General features: G+C 34.0%; 2 protein-coding genes across 2 annotated transcripts; both read left to right on the top strand.

The window, feature by feature from the left end:
- Positions 1–1,883: 1,883 nt before the first annotated feature.
- Positions 1,884–16,444, top strand: aln (divergent protein kinase domain 1C). The gene is made up of 4 exons (XM_033338719.2): positions 1,884–3,501; positions 11,705–11,865; positions 12,253–12,940; positions 14,735–16,444. Exons 1-4 carry the CDS (start codon positions 3,352–3,354, stop codon positions 14,963–14,965), a joined length of 1,230 nt encoding a protein of 409 aa, XP_033194610.1. The 5' UTR covers positions 1,884–3,351; the 3' UTR covers positions 14,966–16,444.
- A 601-nt stretch (positions 16,445–17,045) lies between these two features.
- ATPsynF (ATP synthase, subunit F) lies at positions 17,046–18,045 on the top strand. Its single transcript, XM_033338720.2, has 4 exons — positions 17,046–17,262; positions 17,333–17,431; positions 17,697–17,813; positions 17,899–18,045. The coding sequence occupies exons 1-4, from the start codon at positions 17,133–17,135 to the stop codon at positions 17,925–17,927; spliced, it is 375 nt and encodes a 124-aa protein (XP_033194611.1). The 5' UTR covers positions 17,046–17,132; the 3' UTR covers positions 17,928–18,045.
- Positions 18,046–18,392: the final 347 nt, after the last annotated feature.

Below are 18,392 nucleotides of genomic sequence, written 5' to 3'. Positions count from 1 at the left end.
TCCGGCGTAAAAATGACGAGGACGGGCGTCGCGTAGCACGACCGCCGGCACAAGGGCGTCGAAGGTCGCAGCTGCGCGCCGAGCAGCATGCAGGTGCGTCCCTCTTTCGCGATACGCGGGACCGCGCGCGATTTGGAAACTGCTACGAATCGTTTCTGCGAGATTCGGCCAACGCACGCTTCGCCAAGGGAGGGGAAACGGAAGATGGCTCGCGAACGCGGTTTAAGAACGACCCACGAAAGCCACACCAGTGGCCGTACCAGGTTTCTGTTGAAATTGTAAAAGTTCTAATAAAGTTTGAGATAGGGCGACGAAGTTGAAACTAGGATGTTGCGCAATAAGGGAAAATATGGAAGAAGTATCATTTCATTTTGAACCTCTACGGTGAATTTGGTATCTTTTGAACAAATTTTTGAGAAATCTAAATCCAACGAATGTAGGTTTATTTATCAGTGAAAACGATAGAAGGAACAATTACCATATCATCAACGGTATTGTCGCAACGCTAGTGGTGCACGAGCGGTCAATTGATGTAATTGACGCGCAGAAAGTAACGTTAAAGTATTTTGTGAGTACGGATGAGGATAGTTATATTCGATATTTAATATATTGGAAAAGTTCAACACGGTGTATTCGCGTATTGGAAATAATTTGACAAGTTTGCTACTTAGATGATTTAGGTATGTTAGATTTTACTAAATTAGTTAAAAATGTGACTTTTTATTATTATTGTATAAGAGCGGATGAGAGTGATGTAAAAACTTTGCTTGGAAAAATGTTAAATGGTGTGGATATACTGAATCTTACTGAATTACAGGGATGAAACATAATATCATATCGTTATTATATTCGATTACGTTAAAATATTTCGTGTATAGGGGTGAGTAGATGGGGTGAAGAAGACCGATGTACGAATTAATTTGAGAAAATGTATTCGGATATATGGAATAATTTAAAAGATAATAGATAATCGATTAACTGAAATAAAGATAAAATGTTACATCTGAATGGGTTACTTAGACATGTGATTTTTCATTATTATTACATTTATAAATTTAAAAGGTTTGTAAATGTCAAATACAGAGAATGTTGAGCTATTTAATTAGAAGGATTCTATTAATGATCTTATCAAATATCTCTATTACAGATCTTATTTTTACCGAATATTATTATGACACGAAAAATGTAACATCTTACGAAATAAAAAGCAAGAATTTCTGAACCCATTTTTTATGAGTTTAAGAATAATATAAGTGTAATAGCATCCATAAATGTTAAGTATGTAATAACAATTTCATAATTAAGAAATACTCATACGCATTGAATACCGTAAAATTGACTTTGTAACTAGCACAAGCAATTACATCAACTGCACAACAAAGATCGATTTTTGCTTCTGCAATAAATAGCTCAGATTTAATTGTACGTTCAAATTCTGGAATACTATTCAATTTTTTATCCTAACCTTATCCTAACCTCCTTATCCTAACCTAATTCCTAACCTAATTTCCTTAAAAATGTATTCGATGCAAGAAAAATTTGAGTATACTTTTATCGAATAAAAAAATTTGAATAATCCATAAAATAAGTGATAAATAAGTAATAAGTACATATAGAAAGAGTCGAGAAATTAAATTCGTAAAAAAAAAAACTTTTCTTTATATTCAAATTATCCAGGAAGTTCACGCTGATTGCATCAACGGTCGTTCTAACTTTTGTAACGTCTATCTCGTAGCACGATAAAGGAGGCAGCACCAGCTGGACCTCCAATTAAAAGCTCCCCTCGTTCGTTTCGAACATATCCACACTATCGTAAAACTAGAGTGTGCACATGTACGACGATGATGAGCCAGCAAAAAATTTCTACAGTAGCAAGCAATGTAGAACAGTTAGAGATACAACGTCGTACGTGCATGTAAAATCTTCGCCGAGCTAATCTTCAAACGCAATTTGAAGAAAACAATGCGACTGTTTCTTTAGTGTAATTCGATTCCATTCAATGTAAATACATCACTACACCTAACTGTCTATCGCGAAAGTGTAATGAAAGTGATAAATTATAGAAGAAATAGGTTCTATCTATGACAATTGCTTGTAGAATTTACGATGAGACACGTCATAAAAATAAGAAAATTAAATTAATGCGAGAAACGTGCCAATTTTGTAATAGTTGATAAAATCGAATAAACTTTCGTAAAATTTTCAATTAAAAAACATCGATAAAATATAATATGATTTAGTATATTCTTTTTACTTTGCTTCAAACAAATTATTCGTTAATTTATTATTTTCTTTTCTATACTTAATATTATAATTGATCAACACATTCGTGAACAATTAATCCCTGAAGGGAGCCATACATACGATACGCGTACATGTATATGTACATGTTGTTTTATTCAAGCATGATTCCAAAGATATATAATAGCCAAATATGTACAATAACCTACAACATTTTTCTCAGATAATCAAAAATATCCTCCAATATCGATCCAACTCATCAAATATCTGTAAATATGATTCAAGTAAATATTATCTAATTTAAATAAATTTACCCTGAAGGAGGTTAAACGTTATATGAGACCGGTTATATCAAACAACGTAAAGCGAGACTCGTATGACTTTTTCCACACAAATAATCGATACAAAAAGGAAAGCTCTCCAATCAAAATAACCAACCAGCTTCACCTACATCCGAGAACGTACGAGTATCATCGAGGAATCTGTCCGTGTACGCAAATCCTAAATTAAATCGCCAATTTCGCGTCATTTACACAAACATCGTATGAAAACACCTCGAAAATAACCTCTCAACGGTTCTAACCTTTACCCCATCGCTCTCCCCGTCCCCAAAATATTAAATCACCGACTGTACGAAGGAATCGTTGGCGGAAGAACGGCACAGTGTGTTAACGGTGATCGAGCGAAATTCGAATTTTTCCGTGAACTAGTCTAAATGAATACGAGCCTGCGCAACAGACGCTATCGGAAGATTCGCCGCGAGAGGCGCGGCGTCGCGACGCAAGCATGTGCCGCAGATTATGCCGCATTGCCACAAGCGTACGGCACCGGTCGGACGACGATCGTGTCGTCGGGATAACGCTCGGAAAAAGAGTCAAGCGAATGAGCGAATCGCGAACAGGTTAAACGCGAGACGTCCTCACGATGCGCCGTCGAGGACGTCGTCGACGAGACAGCTGGTAAAGAAAGGGATACATCGAACGCGAACGACGACATCGCAGATATTGACGGATATTCCGGAGCGAGTAAACGAAAGAGAGAAAAAAGAGGACAGAAGAAACGTGATAAATATTCTTCGACTTACCCTGAACAGAAGAAAACCTCGGGATCATGAACGTCCGACGATTGCCTGGTTTCATGTACCACTACAAGGTGATCACGATGCTCCTCTTCACGACCATGGTTCTCGTTGTCTACCTTCTCCTTCACTGGGGTATTATGTGCACGAACCTTGAAGCTTGGCGGCACGTATCCAACGTGGTGAGTCCTTTCGAGACACGTTTTACCGTGCACAACTATATCACACACGACATACACGCACCGTACGCAGAGATCGTATAGGCAGGTCGCGCTAGGGTCACGCTCGCGAAGGGGTGAAAACCGTAAGAGGGTAGAGAGAAAGGGACAGGGACCGAACAAACGGGCACGCACGCGCTCTCCCAACGTGCACGGAACGAACTGATTCTATAGCACGTTACGATACCAATTTTACGTATGTACCTACGAATCTAGGAAAGAAAATTTGCCCGTCCTTACCTCTGTGTGTTTACATCGTTATAAACATTCTGGTTGTCGACCTCTGTGTAGTTCTTACTAAATAGAAACAAACTTGCGAGATCTTGCGAGGATTAGGAGGTAGAGGGGGTAATATCCTCGTCTCTACAGACCGTCTATTTACATTCTCTCGAATGTGCCCTTAGAATTTGACTGGTTTCCTAGAAAAATAAAATCATCTATGAATAGGCCTTTCGAAGGGAAGTCTTTCGAACTATCAAATTGACGACGATGAATGGGACAATGCATGAAATATTCCTTTCTCAGCTGTTTAGGATTTTTGTGAAAAATGATCGCAGGATTGTATATATGCACATATACGTATATATGATTTATATTGTATATATGTATATTGTATATATGTATATATAATTGAGGAAGATAATATTCGTTATACAGCGGAATTTCGCCACGTTTCATAGAAGTTGAGAATCGTTGTTGATGATATATTTGCGCGTCTTCATAATAATATTCACGTCTTTGTAGGAGATTTAAAAAATTTTAAGAAAAGGTGCTCGATTTCTCTCGTCTGTGATTTATTTTACGATTTATAATCGCTTTAACGCGTCCTTCGTGCAGCTGTTATGGTCGTCAGAAATATTCATTTAAGCACAGTTTAAGAGATTTTCACCGTGTTATGTTCTCATTATAAGTGGATTAACGTTCAACGCACGTGGCTGCAATGGAATTCGATTTTATATCACGTTCGCTGTTCGTCAAACTTCCATTACCTGAGCCGTATGTAAACTAATAAAAACAAATTTTCGTACAAAATTCATTCTGTATTTGTGAAACTTGTTCAAAATTTCGTGATCTTTAATCGAACCTCCTAGAATGAATTTCATTATATGAGTATACACGATCGATACTCGATTCTTCAGAAACAAATGATTTATGATCACTTCTATAAGTTCATTCGTCGCAAGAAAATCACGTAAATAATAATTGATAATTAGAAAACAGTGCTTTTAACGTCATCATTTTTTTGTGCTCCTCGATTTATAAAGTTGATCGATGAAGCTTCTAAACAGCACAATTTCCATTACACATGACAAGGAGTCATGTATCAACGAGTCAGTATCACATCTATTATACACACATATATATATGGCAAAAGTATTGTGTGTTGATATAAGTCTAGGACGTATGAAATGAACAACGATTTTAATCGCTTGTGTTTACTCTTCTCATCCAATGAACACTACCTAATACCTATCGAAACAGTCTAATATTGGGTTGGCAATTAAGTGATTACGAATTTTGTCAATACCACCTACTGACAAAATTAATTGCCAATCCGATAGTTCCTCACGAAAATTGTTTGAATACTTGCCATATGAAACATTTACATGTATACATATATACTATGCGTGTATTGTGTAAAACATTTTCAAATTTTCTAAGCATTGTAACGAGATACGACTATGATACTGACGTTGGTCAAATTTGGAACCAATTTAAAAATGTGTATCGAAGATACAAACTGCTTACTATTTTGTTGAAAAAGTAATATAAGGTATGAATAATCATATTATTATATACCGATATTAATATAACGAACAATGAACTACTACTTAAATATTTTTCTATGCACACCTTCGGTTTCTTTTCCAAATTTTGTCAATGTAATCGCGAGAGTCAAGCCACTGAGCTACTGCATTACAATTTTTACGCGTTTGTGTGAAATTTTGAACATAATATGCGAAACTATATACAGGGCGGTTGGTAACTGGTGGTACAAGCGGAAAGGGGGTGATTCTACGTGAAAAAAGAAGTCGAAAATGTAGAAAAAAAAATTTTTTTTTTTTCATTTTTCCATCGAGACAACGATCTACAGTGAGATCCGTTATAACGAGACGTGATAAAGTGCACGCGTACCGAGCGAAAATTCAAAGTCGATTTTCTCGAAAACAAAGCCTCAAACGAAAAATTTTTATTCTACATTTTCGACTTCTTTTTTCACGTAGAATCACCCCCTTTCCGCTTGTACCACCAGTTACCAACCACCCTGTATATAAAATATCCAGAGTAGTATATTTATTATAACATTTAATAAACAAATCGCTGTTTCGATTTCATTTATTCAGTTATATTTTTAAAGATTGCAAAGAAGTTCACGGTCTATTCAACACACTGCTAATGAAAATGAGAAAAGTTTCGTATATATGTACATATACGTCAAAGCTTTCTATAAGCGTTCAAATACTTTCGTGAGTCGCTGTATATGTAAATTTATAATTCAGGATGACTCGTGCACTTGTTGCGATCGTTCACAGCTTTCTATGACCATATAAAACGCTGATTATAAGTGGATTAATATTCTCCGGCGGTAGAAAAAACATTAATTGAACGTGGCTATAAATTAAATTTGCCGAGAGAGTGGTTGCATCGATGTGGTAAAGCATCGAATGCCAGCTTAGTGTCACTACTCATTACATTCAAGCCACACTATCATCATGCTGGAATATTAAGAACGAAAACGTTTACGTAATGCATTATCCAACGCACGCGAGGTCGCGAAAAAATGTCTCCGGATGATCCTCGTGTTAAATTATCTCTCGTTTAATGGTTTTCCGCTCGTAGTATTGTACAAATATAAGAAATAAAATCATGAATGCTGATCGTACGTTATTGAATAATTTAAGCGCCGAGATATTATGTTCGATCGGCGATATTTATTTTACAACACTGATATACTACAACGTTATATGTATACCTAAACTTGATAGTGACTCATAGATCGTTCAACATCTTTCAAAACATTCAGCACGAACTACTTATACCGAATTTATTCCGTAATCTTGATATTCCGACGCTATATGAACGATATATCATGCTTATGAATTTTAAACCATTTATTTCATATGTAGATAAAGCTCATTCCTTAACCTTGATAATTGTAAAATATTGCTGCATTGCTCATAATATATCATAACATGAAGTATGCAAAGACCTGTTGTTCCTGAAACTATTTTACTAATATTTATATTGTTTAGTATATCCTTTTTCCCATTAATTGTATTTGGCCAAATTACCATAGATAAATCGAATCGTTTATCAGAACCTAATTTTGTTACTGTTCTAGTCTTTCAACGAGGCTGAAAAGGATCCAAAATACTTATCTCATAGTTTTTCTACCAGATTATGTAATCGTTTGTCAAGTGAAACATTAACGACCTTTTCTAACGAAAATAAAAATTCGAGAAATTGGAATTCGAGGACGTAATTTCTACGTATTTATGAAGGGTGTTTCCCGTCTACAGGTGAAAGGAATTTTACCAAATCCCGGAAGAATCGCTTCCTGATACTTGCCACCTGTATTCAAAACCTTTGCAAGTCAACAGAATTCCATGAAACGCCAGTGAAATTGCTCGTGATTCGCAGAAATTGTATTACCCCCGGAACCAGATAATCCTAACATTCCTCCGTTTTTCTATCTCAGGATGCATAGGAATATGCGCGAAAAAACATGGGACCTCGGCTGGTATAAACTTGGCCCAGATAGGATGATGGCTTTCGAAAAAGTTCATCCGAAACGTTACATGGACGTTACGGTGCATAAAGGCGCGTGACACGCATGTTATGGGATCCGCCTCTACTCGAGAAATTCTCTCATCATGGCGGTCACGACGACTAAAAATATCGTTGTGCATAGTCTACAGTATGCACAGACCCAAACGTGTGTTGTACCGGTTATACGCACGTGAAACTAGCTATACGTGTGCGAATACAAGCGTGCCTGTATGTAACGCAAGTATCGCCCACGCAGCAAGAGAATAATTCACTTTTATTGCTCTCATTCCGAACGATGCCCCAACATCTACGGATCGAACGTAAAAATTCGACCACATGAATCGTCCGTCCACCCACGAAATTCTTATTTTTGCGATTAAAACATTTAAAATATTCTTCCTCATCCTGTTTGACGGACTTCACGTGCAAGTACATGTTTGTGCATATTTTCACTTGCTTGCCAATTATGTTAAATGATGTTACACGATATTGGATCACCTGCTGATATTTAATGCAAATGAATAAATGCAAAAAATGTGATAAGCAATTTTAGGATACAATAATTGGTGTCTGATAAACATCTCGAAAATGATTCTTTACTTGATTGTTTGAGAAATTTCCTGGATTTGTTACCTATAGTTGAGAATCCAACAAGTTGCTCGAAATCAAGAAAGTAACAAAAATAGGACTCGTGTTCTTCTCGTGTACCGTACAAATTAAATATTTTACACTGTTTTTATTTTTTAATCGTTTCGTTGTAAGTTATTATTTCATTCACCTTATACTATACGATATTAAACAAAGTAAAACTTGTTGCAGTTTTTCAATAGCCAATAGATGTACTGTAATAATAAATTATGGCTGATATCATGGCAATATACAGAGCCTCGGAAAAAGTATTAACGTAAAAAATTTAACGATTATGTTATAATACGTAATTTAAAATTATTCATCGAAGAAACTTTCTACGACCGAAAAAGTATTCGGTATCTTTTTATGTGATCAGCAGTTAAATATACATTTGTACGTGATCAGCGGGAAATGTATTGTTAACACATTTCTCATTGTTGACAGCGCTATTGCACGTTGAAGATTCATTTCTACTTATTTTATTTGTTTTATCAGCACTTCGTGGTGGCACCGTAATTTGTTTTAGCTCTCGCGGTGAACGAGAACCTCCTTCTGGTTGCGCGTTTCTCGTACTTGTGGTTCTGGGCCGACAATAAAGATTAGCGTTTCTTTCCATGTGAACTTGGAGTAGCAGGAAAAAGTACATACATAAATACAGGGACATCGTGAAAGGGGACAGATGTACTGTGAAGAAGAAGGTCTTGACAAATTTCGGTCTTTTTATAGCGTTTATAAAACACCAGTGATAATAGCACTAGGAAAATAATCGAGTTTATCAAATTTCATTCCTATATGAAATATTCCAAAGTGACAAGGTTTAACATTTTGATCGGTGTAATAGTAATTTTACATTAAACACACTATCTCCTACGATCGATTAAAAAATATTTCCGATCATCGTAATCGTGATTTTTATATAATTTTTTCTTTTCCTTTGATGAATTCCAATAGATTCCGATAGATCGATAATAATAATATTATTATTATTTTATTATAGTATAAGATATTAGTTATTAATGGTCATCAAAAATGAAATTTTTATATGCATCTTGTATATATGTATTATTCTTAAAAACAACATAAAATACCGCAGGTGAATCAATCTACAACTGGTTAAATGATGATGCTGTCAAATATGTTTAATGGATTACAAGATAGAGGTACAGGACGTTCAATTAAATCAGTGTAATGAAATCTTTAATGAATACGCGATGTCAATATTCGCGAGTACACGTGTAATTGATCATCGTATGATAAAACAAATATTCGGTAATATAAAGATTGGTCATGCTGTCGCGCATAAACGAGTTCCTGTAGTAACCTTCGTTTGTGTAGAGCTATATTGCAAATACCTTGAAACTTTGTTTGTGAATGGACAATTTATCGTGCCTTTTTGTGTTGCACATACATCTACAGGGTGTTTAAACGTAGAAAGGCTCGGTTATCAGGATGATAAATCAAAACATGCTTCCTATCAAAACCGTAAGGATCTTAACATGGCTCAAAATTATTACCCCTACAATCTAATTGTAATTTATCTAAATCGTATACTCAAACGTAACTAAAAAGGTAAATTTTCTGTAAACAAGACTTTATTGGATAATTACACAAGATGAAAATCTTTGTTGCTCATAAAGAAAGTTTCGTCGATAATTTTTTTTTTTGCAAGATAAACTTAACTTTATAAAGCTCAAGGATATTACTGATTTTAATTCTTCTTAGGAGACAACTGATATTTAAATCATGTCGCATTTCTTTACAGAAATGGAATATTATAGGAACATAGAAGAATAAATGTATTACGTATAAACGAATACAAGATAATTTTAGAGATATAACAATTCGAACAATTTTAATATGTTTGATAAAACTACTATATGTAGTACTAAATGTACTAAAATGTAACGCCTTGCCATTTCGAAATATTTAATATTCAGCGCTATACAAAGCTTCCCGACAAAGTAGATGTTTCCCTTTATATTCCAAAAGTGATATTTTAAAAACCTTTGTGTATATTACGCAATACAGTTGTCTTCTTTTACTTCCCATGTCCTCGTTCTCGATAATAGTTAAAAAGACACGTAGATATCGCTTTTGAAACATAGAATGAAAGATTTATCATTCTATCCTTTGATGTAAGAATTTACACAATTTTAATAGAAAATAGTCCGTTTAATGTAACATTCCTGTTACGTGCCTCAAAATGTTGAGCCTCGTGTCGAGATATTTGTAATACAGGAATTACATCTTAATATTCTTCGCTCAGTTAAATGAGACGAATCCTCCTGACTACGTCCTCTTACACTTCCAGAGACAAAGAAATCCTTTTAAATGTACAATTGCAATGTCTCACCCTGTATACATATCACGTATACGTGACTCAAAGAGAAAACTAACCCATTACTCGGCCAAAGTCTCGCGATATTCCTTCATTCTGTTTCAAGAAACCCCCTGTGTGCAACGTGCTTTTACAATAACCTTACTTCATTCTAAAATGGGTTCTAAAGCAAAATACATAACGAAGAACGTAACACGTCCTGTACGTGTAGATTATACAGATACGAAGGAATCCGTTTTACATGAATCCGCGTTGAATGTAAGAAAAGAAACTTATACGATACTTAAAGCTAACCGAGGCGCTTTTCGCCAACGGGATATCCCTTAAACCGTGACTTTTACACGCCGATCGACTTGATCGATTCAAATATCGGTGTCACGTTGCGACGAACGTGGAAATATCTTGAATGAAAGTCGTTCGATTTCATTGAGGGACAGACGAGACGATACGTGACTACGATTTCACGTGTTCCTTCAGATAAACGGGAATTCCAAGGCAATAGATTCTCTTCTTTAGTTCCTTGGTATTTGTACGGAAATTTTATTTCGAAGTAAAATCGGAAGCAACGGGAGAAAAATGCGTTTGATGTTTATTTCGTGAAAGTTACCGGTCTCGATCGTATGACAGATCAATTCTTTGAAGGAAACGATAATTTTGTATTTATACGTAACTTTCGGTGGACAATTGTAAGAAATAATCTGTAAATTTCGACTTCCGGCTAATTAGAAATTTCTATTATCAAAATGTAAGAATAATAAGAACAGAGAACAGCAAAAATATTGGAATATTCACCTGGTCAATTTTAACCTGGCATCGTCTTCTTAAAATAATCAGTGGGAATTTAATTTGTTAAGCTCAATTACACGAACGTGTCTTTTTGAAGTAGATTATTTTTCATCGGATTATTCAGTTGCATGAAAATACAACTATGTTGCATATGGCAGGTAGCGAGGCAATATGTTAAAATATATTTAAATAGAAATTTCTAAATATTGAAATATCTTAAAGAAGAAGTACAATTTAAAGGAGACATTTTACATATTATTGAGGCCACCCTTGAAATAAACCATACATTGTTAAAAGAAATAAATTAGTATCTTAAAGGATGTTGGAAAGTGGCCGAGTCTGGTTAACGAGAAATTTCGCCCCGTGTCATAAAACTGCTTTAAGAGTTCCCTGTCCCAGTTTGACGTTTTACGTAACCCTTCAGCCGAAAGGATGCTCGTAAAAATACTGTAAATCAATGAAAAATAAAGAAAAATATGAGAAGGAGAACACCAAATTGGTAACAAGATCATACTGTAAAAATGTTTCAGAATTTCAGAAGAGTAAAAAAAAAATTGAGGATAATTTAATCGTATCCCTTGAAGGGAATTTTTACGATGTGAACGTTATTCTTACGGTACCTGATCATAATTTTCATTTCAGTGCAGCACGCACAAAAAAGGAACTGCAATAGGAATTCTCTGCGACCCGCTATGCTCGGAAAGAGGGATTCACTCGCTCGCATGCGAAACTCTTCACGCTGGCAAAGAAGCGGTTTTCTCGGCCCACTGGGAGACGACCCGACTTGTGTTCAAAGCCTCAAGGTTTATTCCCTTTCTTTGCAAGTATATATGTCACAGAGAAAAATTCGATGCTTACATCTAGGATCAAGGAATTCTCTGATTTTACGGTATTCTCGAAATACGGTATTCGACGGAACGATCGAAAAATCATTTACAATTTCGTAAGACTGTAGAAACTTAGAGAATTCGTGAAACATCAAGTAAAAAGTAAATTATAAATTTTGTTGAAACCAATAGAGACGTATTCTATTCTCTAAAAAGCAATAAAAAAAGAAGTCTACTTTGGAGTTGAAAAATTACTGTTTAGAGTCTAGGCAATTTGAAGAAACTGTAATGTTGTAGCGATCGATGCAACCGTAAATATTCGTTCAAAAACCAAGTCATTTGACACAAGGGCTCTGATTTCAGAACGAAGACACCGATGGAGCAGTACGAGACGTTATTCTGGACGGACGCGACTGGCATAAAGCATTTCCCGTCTGAGACGGACTTCAACACCATGATCAAAGATCTGGTCGTTAGCAAGCTGAACGTGACGCTGTCGCAGCATCAATTAGAGAGGCTTGCACGACTTCGTACGCATCGTGTCGAGACCGAGCCCAGAAGGCGACAGCTCGAGATGGAAAATCTCTGGCCGCTGTTACAGGAGAACGAGTACCTGATGAGCATACTGTACGAGGACAGGGACATTTTTCCACAGCTGATTGGCACATGCGGAACCTTCTACGCGGTCGAATACGTACGACCCATAGAAACACCCACGACAATCCTTGCTCTGTCCGATTCGAAACCGGAATGGGCGAAAAGATTGAAGCTGGCCGTGATGATCCTGGACCTGCTCGAAGAACTCGACACCAACTTTCCTGAGCCGATCCATCTGTGCGATGTGAAGATAAACCATTTCGGTTTGCCTCTCGGTGGACAGAAGCTCAAGTTCCTCGACCTGGACGCGGTGTTTCCTAAAACGATTATCAGCCGTATCACCGCGGACGGGAAGAACTGCGAGAAACACGACGACTGCGACTACTTCGACTGCAGGTCCTTCTGCTCGAAGAACAAACGATGCGAGTCACCGGTCGCCAACAACAATTTACAAGTAATTACCAGAGATAATAAGATTAATTCGATAAATGACGAGATCGAGTTAGGCTAATCCTTTTACGGTATAGTTCGAAAGAGACTACAGCAAACCATGTCAAATATGGTGTTATACATTTCATACGTTAGTTGCCTCGTATTTTTCTATTTAAGATATTGAAACATTGGAAATCTTTACCCAGTTAAAATTGATTGCAAATCCAGATTAAATGCAACATTGATCTTTGATAAAATGTTTGGAGATCGTAGCAGGATCAACTCATAAAACTAATATTAATATTTATTTCCTATAAGAAATTGAAAGTATTTTTCATCCTAAAAGAGGCTACAGATGCAAGGCTGTCGTCAAACGATCAAAAATACCGTCAATATTTCAAAGTTCACAACGAAAATACGGTTTATCGATAGATATTGACAGTGTATCGACAATATATATTGATCTTTTTAGTTATGAACCTTGAAATATCGACAATATAGATAATATTGATAGCCTAAGGACAGCCTAAGATATTTCAGCCGTAAAGGAGCAATTGTTTTATAAATTGTTTGTTCTAAATTTTTCGGCAAAACATTGCCAGAGATTAACCCTCCGTAAGCAAACATATTTTTTGATGTTCCATAGATGAACCGGATCGTTTATGTTAAAACATAATTTTTCTATAGTTTAAGGCTTTCCAAAAGTCTGGAACCAAGTCAACCATTGATTAAATCAAATGTTTAATACTTTTTTCGAAATTTGCATACGAAGTGGTACGCAATTGCAACTTAAAGTACACGATTTTGACAAATTTTAAGCCGAATAAATTTTCTAGTTTCCCTTCCATAAGCGAAAATTAAAACAATAATAATTAATACGTCACTTAAATAAAGGTAAGTAATAAATAAATTTCGGTTGTTATCGCTTGAAATACCTTTAGATTTTAGAAAAAATATTAAACGTCTGTCTAGTTGCAGACTTTTGAACGTCGCTGTACTTTTGTTATTTGATAATAGCGTATTTTATGAAATATGATTAGACATTGACTAAAAATAGGGTAGAAAGACAAGATTATATATGTATATCGAGAAGATTATATGCTGGATAGTATGTATGATGTATAAGGTTTCCTACGTGCTATTCACACTAATTGGAAGATTCTCTATTTTTGAGTAACTTTATCTCTAGATACAGTTAGTTCCTCAATAAAATTTTACACAATATATACTAGTGCCATGAAACATATATGTATAACACTTTCGTATAACATAAAGTATATACTAAAAATACTCTTTATGTACATATGTATAGAAACATAACGTGACAATCATTGTCGATAATATCAAAATTTGAATCTTAATTTTTCTTAAATCAACCTCGACGAAACAAAGCTGACTCGACAAAAAAAGTTGATTCTTGATTATTCAAAAATTCTCACAGATTACTCACAAAGTAGAGAATACACATTAGACAAATATTCTACTATCATAACGTTGAAAATATAATAAATATATGCATTGACCTTTGAATCGAGTCGTACTACTATGTATTGGCTTGGCAACTAAGTGATTGCGAATTTTGTCATTAAGTGGTATTCACAAAATCCGCAATCACTTAGTTGCCAAGCCAATACATAACACATTGGTTAAAGTTTTAGTTGAGATCGAACACGAATGTACATGAATTGTAGAACTTATGAAGCTTAATTTTAAAAATTGTTCGATGAAAGAGTATCAAAATGAGTATCGATGAAAGTATGTATCAAAATGCACTTTATGGAAGCAAATTAAAACTAACGACCATGACATTTTTCAGATCATCTGCGAGAAAATATTTCTCGGTTGGACTCTCTCGGGGACTATCATAATTCCTGGATTACTCATGTCGGAGCACACCACCAGTACACTGGCAGTTCTTTTACGACAATGCGCGAATCCTGCCAATGACATTGAACATTTACCACGTGCTGCAGTTTCGGATAATTTGAAGACACGACTGTACAATATGCTGCACGAAATGGAACAAGAAGTTGCTGCTTCCGTATAGAAACGTTTTAGTTCGGAAAAATCACGAGAATGCAAAGGATCCTCGTTCATGAACATATAGGTATATTTTCAAACGTATTCGATCGAATTATCAAAGGCTGTTGTTAGAAGAGCGAATTGTTGAAATTTATAAGAATTTTATTACACAAGAAGATATTAGCGATCGAAGGTATAAACATGAGAAAGATACTTTCGATGAATTTCTTGAAAAATTTGTAAATAAAACGAGAGAAATTTTGAAACGTTGAAACTTTTAAGTTTTGATAAAATGGTTTAATTAACACTATTGCAATTTTTTAAGAAATTCGCTGAACATGTTGAACTACGGGGAGTATGATATCTGAAAATGAATAGATTCAATCTATTTTTAGAATTTATCAACCCCTACATTTTCATAATTTAACCTTTCGATTTAATATACTTCTTGAAGGATTAATGAAATTTATTCGAATGTCTACACGTACTTAAAGGTACCAACCAATGAACATATATTTATTGTAGAGTTTATTTATTCTTCTTATACGTAATAATATTTCAAATAAACCAAATTTTACACAAGCGATTTTAAACAAATACATTAACTTTTGAAGCATGAAGGTACTAACGATTTTAGAATGACTATGAAGTTAATGGAACGAAGTTAAATCTCGTTGTCGTTCGAATAACGGTATAAGTATTAAGTTTCCCGAAAAGTTTCTTTCATTTTATAAGGAAACGATATATGCACGACATTTTTTATTTTATATTATTTTATTGAATTATGTATGATCCATTTTGTTCCAATAGAAACAAAAAATGTTGTACATCTACTACTTCCTTACAAAATGGAAGAAACTTTTAGCTAAATAAAAGCTAATAGAATGTTCGACACGCATTTACTGATTAAACAGAAACCCCTAAACGGCTGACGTTTGTAGCCGTTCGTTAAGCTTCATTGTCACCTCAGCCTGGAAATTGATTTACATTCATTCGGAGAGCTAAAAAAAAAATGAGCGTAGCTCCATGTAAAATATAAAATATGCGAGAATCGAAATGAACAATCGGGAAATATCTAACTTTCTACGAATCCAGAGAAACGAAAATTAACAAATAATCTTTGTACTCGGAGAATATAATAAAATAAGCGACCACTAGAGGCTAGTGATAGTAATAAGAATAGGAAAAGAAATAATATTATCAACAACGAGCACAAATACCAACTACCTTACACGTAATTGTAGCCTTACTTATGTACTTTAAATTAAACATTCGATACGCTTAGATAGAACTTGAAGATAGGTATAAGAATACTGTTATTTTTACATATAATACTGTTATTTGCATATTATTTGTTTTAGTGGAAGAATTATTGCTCACCTTAGTTTTGGAAGTAAATAATTATTACCTTAAAATATGTGTATTTAATACCTACTCATTAAATTAAAATCTTTAATGATCAAGCATTGATAATGTAAATATAAATGTACATTACAAAATAAAAGATTTTGTAAAGTAAATCGAATTTTTAAAATCAGTTTACATTAAATTCTATGTATTGAATAAAATAAATGCACATCTTTAATTTCAAGTCTGAACCACCGAACTATATGGATCTTCTCTCTCCAAATTGAATGAGATTAATAACTAGTTTTGTATTCATTATGTTATCGTTATTATCCATCATACCAATGAGTATTTGATAGATGACAAAGATAGCAAATTATTATAAATATTGCAGTTAACAATAATAGTTTCCAAAATAATATTGTAGAACTTACTAAATTCATTACATAATTGCAACACTAAATACCAAACAGTAGCAATAAAAATTTTCATACTTAGAGATTTTGAATTATAACTCATGACTGTAAATAAACTAACTTGAGATGTAAATTTTGAATTTCTTAAAATCTCGCGCGTTTATATTCAAACCAATAGCCAATAGCCAATGCGACCCCAAAGTACCACGTGATTGTGTCCCCGCATCCGGGAGGTAACTTCACTCTAAAAATAGAGGTTTGTGCTCGGTGCCTATATTCCTATACCCATATTTAATTCATATATCTAGGGATTTTGTCTCTACATGATTGTACATCTCGCACTAGATATAACCTTTATATAGTACCTTATAGGTATTCATCGAAACGTAGTAACTAAAAATTCATTTTCAATAAGTTAGTTGTTTCATAATGGGTACACTGGAACAATTGGCGAATCAATTTGCCAAATTGATTAAATTTGATACATGGGGTAATTATCCTGCAGGATATGATCCAGCCAAACACGGTCCATATGATCCTTCTCGATATTACGGAAAACGTAAGTCTACCATCTTTCGCCATTCATTTAATTTACAAATGATTTAATAAAATATTATCCGCCTTTACAGCTGATACGCCATTTGGCGAAGTAAAACTTCGTGACTTGCCAGAATGGTTTAGCCGACGCGAGAAAGGATTCAAACCATTTGCATCGTTAATTTCACGAGGTAGATATTTTATCAAAAAAAGTGGCCTTACCATGGCTCAAAAATTATATAATACTTTTGTTACAATTAGCTTATTATTGATATATACGTTAATATTACTTGATAAATTAGTTTTAAATAAATGGAAATAATATTTTTTATATTTAAAGTTCAATATATCTTGATATAAAGCAAAAATTGATTCCTTTGCAATTATTTTTTTGCTTTATAATAATTTGCATTTAGTTTCTTTGAAGTATTATAATTTAATTGTCATAACTTACAGCTCACTGGCGATGGCAGTTAAAGTATATACATCCTAGGAAAGCAACTATGGCTCCAATTTTCCAGCTTGCTATTGCTGGAGCAATATTTGGCTATGTTACAAATTACTTGCGTATCAGTAAGTTTATATATAATAAATTTGCATAATTTACAGTTATAAAATAATGAAGAAACAATGTCATAATGTATGTCTTCATTTTCAGGGGCACATAGAAATTATAAATATCATTAAAATATTATTAAAATCATCTTGAGTTAAAATAGAGTACAATTAAATTGTATTAGTTAACAAAAGTAATATCAATAATCTGTAAAATCTATAATATGAAATAAATGCGGCTTAAACATTTGATATGTGTAATGTATATAATATCCTAGAACAGAATTTTTCTTATAAATATTTGTTTATAACAGTACCTTTGTTTACTGGTTAAGATTACTGCCAATATCATTCACATTTCATTATTTAAAAATTAACATGTTTTAATGCCAAATATTTTTAAAAACTTTTATGTATTAATTACAATACAAATTATTCTACTAGGAAAGATATGCTGAGTGTTATAGATTTTTATGATTAAAGGTTATCTTAATATATTGTATAAATTTTGAAATAAGATTTACAAGTTGATTAATAAAAAATCGAAATAAAAAATTTATTATTTTTAATATAATCTGTCATTACGTTTATAAAATA

This window comes from Bombus vancouverensis, chromosome 1 (assembly GCF_051014615.1).
Source record: "Bombus vancouverensis nearcticus chromosome 1, iyBomVanc1_principal, whole genome shotgun sequence".
Lineage (NCBI taxonomy): Eukaryota > Metazoa > Arthropoda > Insecta > Hymenoptera > Apidae > Bombus > Bombus vancouverensis.
This window is presented reverse-complemented; position numbering and strand designations above follow the sequence as displayed.

What these genes read in the sequence shown, in the direction of transcription:
- aln (XM_033338719.2), top strand. Translation starts at nt 3,352, where the DNA reads ATGAACGTCCGACGATTGCCTGGTTTCATGTACCACTACAAGGTGATC. An exon ending in CTTGTGTTCAAAGCCTCAAG is followed by an intron (nt 11,866 to 12,252) that starts GTTTATTCCCTT and finishes CTCTGATTTCAG; the next exon opens with AACGAAGACACCGATGGAGC. An exon ending in TCGCCAACAACAATTTACAA is followed by an intron (nt 12,941 to 14,734) that starts GTAATTACCAGA and finishes GACATTTTTCAG; the next exon opens with ATCATCTGCGAGAAAATATT.
- ATPsynF (XM_033338720.2), top strand. Translation starts at nt 17,133, where the DNA reads ATGGGTACACTGGAACAATTGGCGAATCAATTTGCCAAATTGATTAAA. An exon ending in TGCATCGTTAATTTCACGAG is followed by an intron (nt 17,432 to 17,696) that starts GTAGATATTTTA and finishes CATAACTTACAG; the next exon opens with CTCACTGGCGATGGCAGTTA. An exon ending in TACAAATTACTTGCGTATCA is followed by an intron (nt 17,814 to 17,898) that starts GTAAGTTTATAT and finishes CTTCATTTTCAG; the next exon opens with GGGCACATAGAAATTATAAA.